The 12,247-nt window shown below is 30.6% G+C and overlaps 1 protein-coding gene and 1 long non-coding RNA gene across 5 annotated transcripts; one reads left to right on the top strand and one right to left on the bottom strand.

The window, feature by feature from the left end:
* Positions 1-476: 476 nt before the first annotated feature.
* LOC112792466 (uncharacterized) lies at positions 477-3,754 on the top strand. Of its 4 annotated transcripts, XM_072212887.1 has the most exons (10): positions 483-865; positions 1,265-1,486; positions 1,635-1,739; positions 2,194-2,276; positions 2,383-2,458; positions 2,555-2,616; positions 2,729-2,831; positions 2,934-3,005; positions 3,219-3,307; positions 3,410-3,754. In XM_072212887.1, the coding sequence occupies exons 4-10, from the start codon at positions 2,244-2,246 to the stop codon at positions 3,554-3,556; spliced, it is 582 nt and encodes a 193-aa protein (XP_072068988.1). In that variant the 5' UTR covers positions 483-865; positions 1,265-1,486; positions 1,635-1,739; positions 2,194-2,243; the 3' UTR covers positions 3,557-3,754. The 4 variants fall into 4 exon arrangements, with proteins under 4 accessions (XP_072068990.1, XP_072068988.1, XP_072068991.1 ...); XM_072212889.1 differs by lacking the exon at positions 1,265-1,486 and having other exon boundaries at positions 477-865; XM_072212890.1 differs by lacking the exon at positions 1,265-1,486 and having other exon boundaries at positions 522-865; positions 1,639-1,739.
* Positions 3,755-3,858: 104 nt separating this feature from the next.
* On the bottom strand, positions 3,859-7,368 carry LOC112792467 (uncharacterized). The gene is made up of 2 exons (XR_003197432.2): positions 6,600-7,368; positions 3,859-4,222 (listed from the first exon to the last, which is right to left on the bottom strand). It is a non-coding gene; the product is annotated as an uncharacterized lncRNA (long non-coding RNA).
* Positions 7,369-12,247: the final 4,879 nt, after the last annotated feature.

Raw genomic sequence — 12,247 nt, 5'->3', positions numbered from 1 at the left:
ACCGGTCAAATCGTGAACCGAGGGAAAAAGCGGTCCGGACCAAAATTCTGAAAACCAGTTCGAACTGTGAACCGGTATAAAAAACGAATCGGTCATATATCAAAACCGAAAGATTCAGAAACCGTCGTTGGACCGTTGAATCGGTCAAGAACCGGCCAGTCGAACCGAACCAGGACCCGACCGATTTTCTAAAATTTGCTCAAAACGGTGTCGTTGGTTAGAGGAACGTAACCATGGTTCTAAAAAACCGAACCGGACCAACCGGTTCAACCAGAATAACCGAGATCCGATCACCTAACCGGTTCGAATAAGGTCAGAAACCGCTTGACAAAAAATCAATAAAAACCGGTCGAACCGACGGTTAACCGGTGAACCGACAGAACCTTCCGATTTTTTAGCGGATTTTTGGTTTGAAAGTAATACCCCTAAACTGCGTCGTTTTGTCTCTTTAAAAAAAAAAAGAAGAAAAGAAGAAAAAAGAAGGAATGACTAAACTAAACGAAGCTGCTGAACCCTAAATTAGTCACCTCCCTCTCTACCTATTTTTCTTCCCTCTTCTCACCCCCTCTCACCGCTCCTCTCTCTCCGTGCTCTCCGTCCGGCGACCCACCGTCCGGCAAGCTGACCACCATTCTTACCTTCCCTCTTCTCTTCTCGCCTCTCCTCTTCCCATCGAACGCTTCTGCCCCCCCAGCTCTCGTCACTGCCACAGAGAGAAGCTGAATCTCTCTGCCCTGCATCGTTCCGCCGTTCGCGCCGCTCTATGCGCCGCCGCGAGCTCAGCCGGCCACCACCAACTCTGGGCGGAACTACTTCTGCTCTTCTTCCCCTTTCCATTTCCCAGTCTGTCTCTGCTACATTCCAGGTCCCTGCCTCATCCCTGCTTCCTGCTCTGTTTCTTTACTTTCTTTTATTAATTCTGTTGTTATTTTTAGTTAGATTGCGGATTAATTATGTTTGTTAGGATAGATAGATATATATGCTGTTAGGTAGCTAGGTTGTGGTTAGAGGATTCTAGGCCTGATAATTGCTCCGTTCTTGATTATCCAACATGGCTTAATACTGCTTGTTTGCTGAATGATGTTGGTGTGATCATTGCTGTGCTGTTTCTGTTTCATGTGACCTGATTCTACCTGCTGCCCTGTTGAACTGTACTTGTGAAATTAAGTTTGATGCTGGCTCTGTACATGCAATCCATGCTTTTCTCATGTTAATTGCAATTTTTGGATTCATGTGCTTATATTTTATCTTATTTATTTATTAGCTCTGAGGGATATTTCTTTACATTTTGATCATTCCCTCTTGATGTGGGAGTTCTAGTGCAAGTGGGGTTTTCCCTTTGTTCTGGGATTTTGTAGTGGAAGTGGGAGTTCGAGTGATTTGGATTATACCCGAGAGAAGGGGCTGGTTGATGCAGCTTTTGTTTAAATAATTAAAAGTTCATTTATGCTCAGTTTTGAATATGCTGCCTGATCAGGGAAAAAAGGTAAAGTTACTCAGCTCATATGTGTGTCTTTCACTATTCTATTATGTTTCACTCAGTAAATCACTATCGATGTCTTTGTTATTTATGGTTATCTTTCAGCAGTTTGTTGAACTACAATTCCCAAATTCACATATTTTTTGTTTATTAGGCAGTCAATGACAAGCAAAATGAAGCCATCACAGCTGCATCTAATGAGTTGGCCAAAAGAAAAAGCGATCTTGAAGAAAATTTAAAACTTTCACATGATTTAAAAGTAAGTATAGTTTCATAATGATCTTAGGCTTTCTATTTCTTGTATTTGTAATTTTCTTGTTCTGATACTTACTGGAAACTATTTAACTGGGTTGATGGATTCTCACGCTCATACATAGCTGCTGCCTCTTCAGAAGTTGTTAATACAAAATACTGACTTCATGTGTTGTTGGGCTTATTGAATGCCTGAAATAATGATTGCTTAACTTAAACTTAGAAGTTCACATTTTGCTTGGGTTGGGAATGGTTCTTATATGTGGCATTTCATGTATTGAAACATAATATGTCTAGAATCAAAGTGGCATTTCATGCATTTTCTTAGAGTATAGTCTTGATCTAAAAGTAATATTAGAGTGCCCACTAAACTCTAGTTGCTGCCTTGCTTCGATGAATTCATAACTCTTAATTCCATTGATAAATTCTTGGTTTCTGATTGATTATGTCACTCATGGAAGGTCTAGGCGCAGCATGGAATGTTGCTAATGTGACAAAAGGATCAACTGGGATGATATTTGGTCTCGGAACTGTTGGCCTTTCTGTAAGTGCAGCGAACAACTCTGTCTATCTTAACTTTTCAGTTCTCAATTGATTACTAATTATCATTTCCAAACTACAAGATAATTTATAAATTCTCCTTTAATTAGGTTGCACAAGGTGCAAAACTAAGGGGAGCATCTCGAATAATTGGCGTGGATAAGAATCCATATAAGTGTGAAAAAGGTGCCAAAATCAGTCCTGAAATCGATCTGAATATTGTTTTTTCACCTAGCACAATCCTTGGTTCATTATTTGTTATTGTGTTTGTTGTTGCCGCAGCAAAAGCTTTTGGATTTACAGAAGTTGTTGACGCGAGTTCCTACCAAGAACCTATTGCTCAAGTTACTATTCCTTTTTCAGTTATACCATCTGACAAGGGCTACTTATTACAAGTATCCAAAGCAAAAGTTTTCATTCCAGTGGCTAAATGGTGATATATTTGCAAAATTGTAGACAGGGATATTGCCTCCGTTTGTACCTTTTGCGCAAGCATTTGCAGCTGTACTCACAGCTGTTCTTACTGGTTCTCTCTATTATGTGGCTGCCTCGCCCAAAGGTCCTCTTCTTATTGCCCTTCAACATGTTTTCCTTTTGTATTGACTTATTTTGTTTTTAAGCTTGCTTAACGATCTCTTGCTTATTTGTTTACTTCTTTCAGATCCCACTTATGTTGTGGCACCTGTTTTGCAATCTCGCTCGGGCTGTCAAGATTTGAAAAAGCTGTTTGAAGGTTCAATTACTAATCCCTGCAGCAAAGCATTAGAATCAGTTCATAGATTCATAGATTGAACAAAGTTTCATTTGGTTCAGAAAGTGGTGGAATAAAGTCATAAAGTTATAAAGTTTCTCTATGATATAATATCTACTAGTCATTGATTAAGAAGTTTCTACTTATTATATCTGTTTCATGAGTCTGATTGCACTATCTGCTTTCGGTTTGCAGCATGGTATGAGAAGCGCCAAATGAAAAAGATATATTCCCCTCTTCTTGAAGGACTTCTTGCCCTCTACTTGGGTTTTGAATGGATTCAAGTAATCTTCTTAGCTTTACATTTTATATAATCTTCTGAAAATATTTTTCGGTTTTGTGTAATAGTTTCAAGGATAAACTAATTGGCAATGGTTATGTGACAGACAAATAACATTCTAGCTCCCATTATCACACATGGCATATACTCAACGGTTATATTGGGACATGGCCTTTGGAAAATTCATGACCACCGGCGTAGACTACGGCAAAGAATCCAACAGCTCAAATCAGAAGAAAGATATTCCAAGTAGATTTTAAAATACCATCCATGGCTGACACAGCTTGATGAAAAATTGTATATGTATTAGAGTTGTTAATCTTGTAAAGGAAAGTTGTATAATTATGTTAGTTGAGATCTCTTACATACAGAATAAGCAAGTTCTGATTACAAAATTTTTCAGTTATGAATGTTTTCCAGTAAAATGGGGGAAAATGTTTGGTGAAACAAATAGCACATTTACTGTTCCATTTAAATTATCCATGGAACGTTTTATTTGAACCACTAGCTATCCTTTATCTAATAATTGTAGATAGCTAAAAAGATTGCTCAACATTACCCAAGTCATAAGTATATTATGTAATCGAAAATATATGGGGGTCACAGATCGGTCCTACACTCACAAATCAGTACACTGTCTTTGCAATCCAGCATCATATTTTTGTTCCTTTCTTGACAATCTACACAATTGATTTATAAGTCTAATGCTCAGGCTGCAATAGCATAACCTCCCCGAAAACATGATTTTCTAACATATAACTTCTCATCAACACATTTTAAAAAATTCCCTAACAAGAGAATGATCTAGGTTGTACAAGCAACAATCACCGCTTAACTACAAGATGGTTTGCAACATGCACATGTCCAAGGTCCAAATCTTCAATTCTTCAGAGCACCAACAATAACAACTCGAATTTAGCTGCACAGTAATTTAAACATCTCTGTTTAGTAGAGAAAAAATGAGGGATGCTAGTTAACCATAGGTCAGAGCAGATAAGACAAAAATGAACTACAAGATGCTAATACAAATCCAAGTTAAAGATTTAATAAATTAGTTGTAACTAGTGACCATACAAAAAAATGGATTTCTTCATAAAAAATTTAGCCCACAGATTCTACAATAACCAGTGAACTGGCTGAAAGTAACGTTAACATGTCAGCAAAAAATAAAGGTTGCTAAAAATGCAGATAGAAAAAATCAGAGGCACATAATTCAATGGATATGACCGTACAATTAAAGAACAGATTGGTCACGGAGAACACCAGGTGACAGCCCCACTTCTAACTAGTGGTTAATACTTTTGGTATATAGAATGAATATAATGTACTACTCGTATAATAATATTAATACCAAATTATTCAGCTCATGTAAAAGTACCCAACCAAAATGAGATAAACAAAACATACGATATATACAATATGTATCATGTTTTAATTTAACGAAAGTATAGAGAACCACCTTTTAGTTAGCCAACATTAGTGTTTAGGTTTATAATTTAGGATTTAAGGTTAAAGATTTACGAGTTAGCGTCTAGATTTTAAGATAAACAAAATAATTTTAAAAAAGTTGGCTGATGTTGGCCAAAAAAGTTGGTTACCTAGAATCACTCTTTAATTTATATTCCAAATATATAGTCTAAGGGGTCAATCAGTTAATTCAGCTTCAATAATTTCTATTATTTGATTAATGAAATGCATTTTTCTATAAAAAAGAATATGATTAAGAACGAGAGAAGATAATAAAAGGAAATGGATGGTAAGAGATCCTCTATGGAAGATCATGGGAAAAAAAAGGAGAGGGAGAGAGGGGGATTTAAAGTGCTTTCTATGACGTGTAGCTTACAAATCTCAACATGTTTAAGTGGGAAAGTCCTCTAAAAAGAACATTAGCTTTATACCAAATAGATGTGACAAATTTAATCACATCCTACAAAACATGCTTGTTCTGAAAATCTGTTTTATGCAAGGGAATGAAATATATTCGACAGAAAACGGGAACATATGTGACAGAAGTATACTAAGTTATTCTAATTATCTTCCCCCCCACCCCCCTCCCTCTCCTTCTCTTTTGATTTTGTTATTGAATTTGGATCCTCTGAATTTTCAATTTTCACTTTAGAGAGTAAAGTGTAATCTCTCATTATTGAATGGTTTCTCTCTTATATTTTTTTCTTGGCCCCACTTATGAAATAAATAGTGAGAGATCACACTTTACCCTCTAAAGTGAAATTTAAACTTTAGAGAATCCAAATTCCTGTTATTTGTCATCCACAGAGAGACAAAAATATTAACCAAGTAAATTTTATTCCGTTATTTATTAGCAAAATACCATTGACTAGCATTGAAATGCCCAAAATAAAGCTAAACAGTTGTGCTGACTACAATCCTGCATGAAAACCACGGAATGAATCCAGACTTGAGGATAAACGAGAATCTTCAGCAGGAGGTATCGAGTTTGACCTTGGAATTAATAACAACTTCAATGACTATGGATAAGTGAATAAGAGAATAAAATGAAAACTGAAATCTAAGATACATGGTCACGGGTTCAGCTCAACTATGAAAAGTGAGAGACAGTGTATTTCATTTTGGGGGAGAACAAAAGCATCTATAGATAGTTTATTCATAGTAAAGTCATCCATAGATAGTTCAAATTAGCTACATTATTATTTAAATAAACCAAAATTGTTTGACAATGAAGGCTACCTAATTCAATTAGCAGGATTCACAATCAAATCACAAACACAAAGGAAGAAAATCCATAGAAATTCCCTATAAATAAACCCACATATAAAAAGGTACAAGTGAAAGACAAAAGGTTTATCACAAAACTCATGTAAGTTGCTGCTACCATTATACTAATAAACTTCATACCAACTAACTGATTTCCTTCTGTTACTCAATCATAAACTAACAAAATGATTTATTAGGATTATACCCTATATCCAAAAGTAAACTCATAAACTGTTTATGAGTATGACTATGATATGCCAAATACTGTCTTCTTTGTCTGCAGCTAATTGCTTCTAGTGATAGCATTCTAACATATCTACAAATCATAATACCAAAATACATAATGAACAATTTTATTTTTATTTCAAAACTGCAAATTTCCATCGTATCTTAATTTCATGAACTTCTATGACCACTCTTCGTCCATCAAGACATCACAATCTTAGACAAAAACAAAAAGAAAAATATAATCCTACACAAATTATGCTAGATAACCATAAGACACAAGCTATATTAGTTATCAGAAACAAATCAAAATATAAGAAGAAAAAAAAAGAAATTACCTAGTTCATTACCACTACTGCTGTTGCTGGTTTTGTGGATTCGGTGGAGGAGGCATGTCTGGGCGAGGAGGTTCGAACACCGGAACGCCGCTGCCAGGTGGAGGAGGCATCCCAGGATGAGGCGGAGACGGGGCGGGAATCCCCGGCCATGGCGGAGCAGGAGGCCCTCTCACCATCTGACCAGGTGGTGGAGGACCCATAGGCTGCTGCCCAAACTGTGGCGGAACAGGGAAAGGCTGTGGAGGCCCACCACTGGGCCTGAGTGGTGCAAATTGCCCAGGCGACATCGGAGGTGGCGGGCCTCGTGCCATTGGCGGTGAACCCTGACCAGGAGAGACAGATGAGAGAGATCGATGAGCAGACAGAGACAGAGAGAGAGGATAGGAAGAGGAGAGAAGACGAGGAACACTGAAACCTTCATAGCTGAACGAGAAGGTTTCTGAAGGCAGATGATGAACAATTTTGATTTTTTATTTTTTTAATATGTTTAACATAGATGAAAAGAATAATTTTAATTTTTTATTTTTTTAATGTGTTTTTGTTTTGTTGTTTTAATTATTTGAAATTATAAAATTAGGATTAATTGAATTTTAAAATTTGATTAATTTAAAAGAGTATTTTTGTCTAATCAAATAAAGGAAAGATGTTTAAGTCTTTTTATAAAATTAAATAAATAAATATTTTTTATTTTTATTTAATTAAAAGGGTCTTTTAGTAAAAGTGGTGATATACTATATATTTAAAAAAGAAAAACTTAAATATTGACGTGGAAAATAAATTCCACATATTTTATTGTTATTTGTCCATATTTTAAACGTATCGATACGTATAAATTTATTATCGTACCATAGCAATCACCTTTTAAAATAGGGATAAAGACCACATTACAAAAGAAAGAGTTTTTTTCGCCACATCAACTAGTCTTTGGTATGTTAATGTGGTAGGTATTAGGCCACTTCAGCTTTTTGATGGCTATTAGACAAAAATTGCTAAGAGATTACTATGAATTCCAAAATACAATTTTAAGAATAAAATTAGGTAATTATAAATTTGAGAGATTATTTAGAGTCTTGAATGCAATTTCAGAATTTATTATGAGACTTAATTCATAAAAAGGACAGCAAAAATATTATGTGCGTATTGAAATCAATAATTATGTATTTATATATAAATATATGTGTAATTTAATTTATTTTTAATATATATTTTTTATTTTAATGTATATTATTTATATTAATAATTAATTTTAATATACTCTTAACATGATTAAAATCACAATTATATGAGTTTTACACTATGATCTATTTTCTTCAATCTTTTTCTCGGTTTTCGATCACATTTATTTGAAGTCTAACTCTTTTAAAATGAATTTTACAACTTTTATGGTGTATAGATCAATATTATTTTTGTTCTTAATATTTAGAATAGAGCAATGCTAGGGGGCAGCAATATTTGTGATTGGTAGCCATCAACTAGCCATCAATGATGATTTGATGGTGTGAGATTGGTGTGAGATTTCATCCAATAACTCACCTTTCTCTGCTGGTTACATGCTGGCCAAAATGTAATAAAATTGCTGACCCCCTAGACTTTTCTTTTAGAATAAATCTCAAAATTATTTTTAATATTTAAATTATTTTATTTAAATTTCTAATATTTTAAAATAATCTCAATATTGTATGGTCATTATTAGTAATTTATTAACATAATTGATATGACAAAAAATATTGAAACAATTTTAACACAATAGAAATTTAAATAAAAAAAATGTAGGTGGCAAAAACAATAAAATACTCTTAGAAAAATTATTAAATAAAGTAAAATGATAGAGAATTTAACCAAATGAATTATATTATAAATTTAAAATTTTATTCAATAATGTAAAATAATTAGTAGATAAACTTAAAAAAAGAGTATAATATATATATAATAAAGTATAAATATAAAACTTCTTTAATATTTAATTTAATTTACTTTTTAAATTTTATCTTAATGAAAGATAAATTTACTTAGAATGAAGTAACATGATTAAGAGTAAACTTAAAAAAAATTTATTTAAAATAAAAGTGATGTGATTAAGAGTAATTTATTTAGATTAATTAAAAAATAAATAATTATTTACCGTAAAATATTGATATTATTGAAGGATAAAATTAAATTTATCTTAAAGTTAAAAATTAAATTTATTTAAATTAAATATTAAAAAAATTTGATACATTATTAGAGACAAAAAGATATAATTTATAATTCATTATATATATACCATAATTTTTATTTTTCTACAAGTTTATGTATTAATTATTCTACAAGCATTACATAATGAGTACAAATCTTTAATAGTAAAATTAAAAAATATATTTAGAATGAAAGTAATGTGATTAAAAATAATTTATTTAGATGTGATTAAAAAAATTGAATATTATGACGATAAAGAATTAATATTATTGAATAATAAAATTAAAATTTATTTAAAATTATATGTGCTTCAAATATTCGTGATATGAAGAAATCAAATATTATTTAAAAGTTATTAGTTTATTTTGATGTATTTTTATTTTTGTTTATTTAGTTACTAGATTGAGTTTTATGTTTATGGATTTTAGGATTTTCTTTGTTTTAACCCAAGTTGGTTAGCTAAGGAGATATTTATAATCTCTTATAAGGTTAAAATAAAGAAAACCCTAAAATGTATAAACATAAAGCTCAATCTAATAACTAAATAAATAAAAATAAAAATACATCAAAATAAGCTAATAACTTTTAAATAATATTTGATTCTTTTATATCATGAACATTTGAAACACATATTATTCTCCTCCTCTTCCAAAAAGATTTGTCTTCAAATTTTGTAGCTAAAAAAATAATATATAAAAAGAGACAAATATAATGAAGATAATTTCTTTTTTTCTTTTTATATTTTTGTGTTTTTATTTTTTTTACTGTATGTTTTTTATTTTTTTTGTAAATATAAAATTAACAAGAACGATAAGATAATAAAATACAAATAAAAAAGACAAAAATATAAAAAGGGACGTGAAAGACATTGAATTTTTTTATTATTTTTTTGGATATAAGAAGAATATACATATATTAATAAGAACTAATCTAATACCTGATACCAAATAATACGAAAAAATAGACAAAATAACTTGAATTGAAATTGAATAAGAAAGATATATTAAAATTGAAATAGAAAATAAAAGGGATAGATTGAAATTGGATACAAAGTGAATTATTTTATTTTTTATCGAATTTCTTGATGCAACAAGGGACTCCTAAATCTAACTTATTCATACCATAGTTTGAAAATTGAATCGAACGGATTCCTCAACTTTCTATCCAATTCTCCGATGCAATAAAAGAGAGACTTACTCAACCTCATTTGTCCACATTATAATTTTACCACGAAATCAAACGGAAATTTTCAAACATCTAATCACTGAGTATTATGACTATAATAGCTAAAGAAGTATTTATAATCTCTTATTAGATTAAAACAAAAAAACTCTAAAACCCACGAATATAAAATTCAATTTAATAACTAAATAAATAAAAATTAAAATATATTAAAATAAACTAATAACTTTTAAATAATATATAATTTCTTTATATCACGAATATTTAAAACAATATCACAATTTATCCCGAATATTAATTCAAAAATCATAATTTACTCAAACAAATGTTCTGGACTTTTCAGCTGCTAGTGAATGAGCATACAATTTAAAAAAGTTGCCCTGGAGGGGGAGGGAAAGAAGAAGATCAGAATTTAGATGGGTAGGCCAGGAGCGTTGACTAATTCAATACGAACAAATTTCTAGTAGTGCCCCTATGGTATCAATATTCGTTTTGGCTACCCATGGATTATTATGTTTTTAACCGTAGACTAGACCATGTCTAATTAATTACATTACATACATGTATGTAGATGATTAAAGCAACCGTGTCCCTGAATCGGAAGCTTACATTAAAGCAAAAAGAGCCATGACTTATTCAAGAGTAAATACAAATTTCAATTTCTATCCATTTATTTGAAAAATAAGGTGATTTTTGTAAAAAAATAAAAGACATTTCAACTTTTAATAAAATTATTTAAAAAAATATGATTTTTTATTAAAAATTTGTTAAAAAATAACAATTAACTTTATAAAAAAATTATTTATAATTTATGAGAATTTAAATTTTTTGCAAACTATTAATAAAATATTTTAAATACCTTATTCACCAATAATAATTAAGTGGAGAAGGATTTTTGTAAAAAATAATATCATAAGATAAAAAAATTACAATATAAAAAATTAAAAAAAATTGACGGTGGTACAAGAAACGGGAGAAGAAAATAGTGATGTTGATAGTGTTAGTAGTGGTGTTGATAGTAGTAGAAAAATAAATAATAATGATAAGATATGATTGCACAATTAAAATATTAGAGGTAGAAGTTATTATAACAATAATAATAAAAATAATAATAATAATAGTGATGATAATTGATTCTATTATTAAAAATAATTTTGTAGAAGAATGAGAGTTTAAAACTTTTCACAAATTATAAATACAACTCTCATCATACTAGTTTTTTTAATTATTTAATGAAATTTTAAATGAATCGTATTATCCTAAAATTATTTTATTAAGGACCAAAATATATATATATATTTTTTTGGAACAAATACTATCTTGCCTTTCAAAAGAATAAACAGAAATCGAATTAACCCTTTACTCCTTATTCAAAATGTAAAAGGAGTTACATGCAATGTTTTACCAATTATATTAAATATATACTAAAATTGGTATAAAATATACTTTAAAAATAATTAAATAATATTTTAATAACTATTTTTAATATAAAAATAACATTTTTTATGTTATAATAACCGCAGGCAGAGAGCAATAAGAACAGTATACATTCGGGCACTTTTCCCATTTTTTGGGGGTTGTGATGGTGGGCGGATGTTTTATATTAATATTTGCTTTTTGAAAATGGTTGATTTTAGTTTAAAATTATAGTTTGAAAAATATTATATGTAAAATGGATTGTTTTCATATTCTGTCATGCATAATTTTATAAGTGAATATTTATCTAAAATAACAGATTCAATTCACAATATTTAAGAGTTTTTATTATTTTATTTTTGGCTTTTTTAAGTTGAGTACTTGAGTGGATGTTTTCAGAAGTAAATAAAACTGTAAATTGGATAATTAGAATAAATATAGTGTCAAAAATAACTTCAATTATGTTATTTGATCCGAATTTTGTGTTAGATTTTCAATAAATTATGAACTCGTATATAAGATAGTGTTTGTTTGTTTTTTTTTTTTCTTTGCATGTTTAAATACCAAAAATATAAAGTACGTAGTAAGAAGAAAATGTAACTTTTCTGTTAGAAGTTTAGAATGGGTCTCGGGACTTTGGAGTTAGTAATGTTCACAGATGAGAATATAAATTATAAACACTCCAATAATACGCGGATTTATGTTATTACTCGGTTCACGCGGTGTCAACACTTGTTGTATAAAAACCAACGTCGGCACTCGTCACTAACCACTTTCTTATTTCTCATTTCAATTTCATCACCACAACCAACCATAACCAATTAAATGGCCGGTGCAGCTTCGGAGCCTCGGTTGATCCCAAAGAGGGGTCAAGT

This window comes from Arachis hypogaea, chromosome 13 (genome assembly GCF_003086295.3).
Source record: "Arachis hypogaea cultivar Tifrunner chromosome 13, arahy.Tifrunner.gnm2.J5K5, whole genome shotgun sequence".
NCBI classification, from domain to species: Eukaryota; Viridiplantae; Streptophyta; class Magnoliopsida; order Fabales; family Fabaceae; genus Arachis; species Arachis hypogaea.
This window is presented reverse-complemented; position numbering and strand designations above follow the sequence as displayed.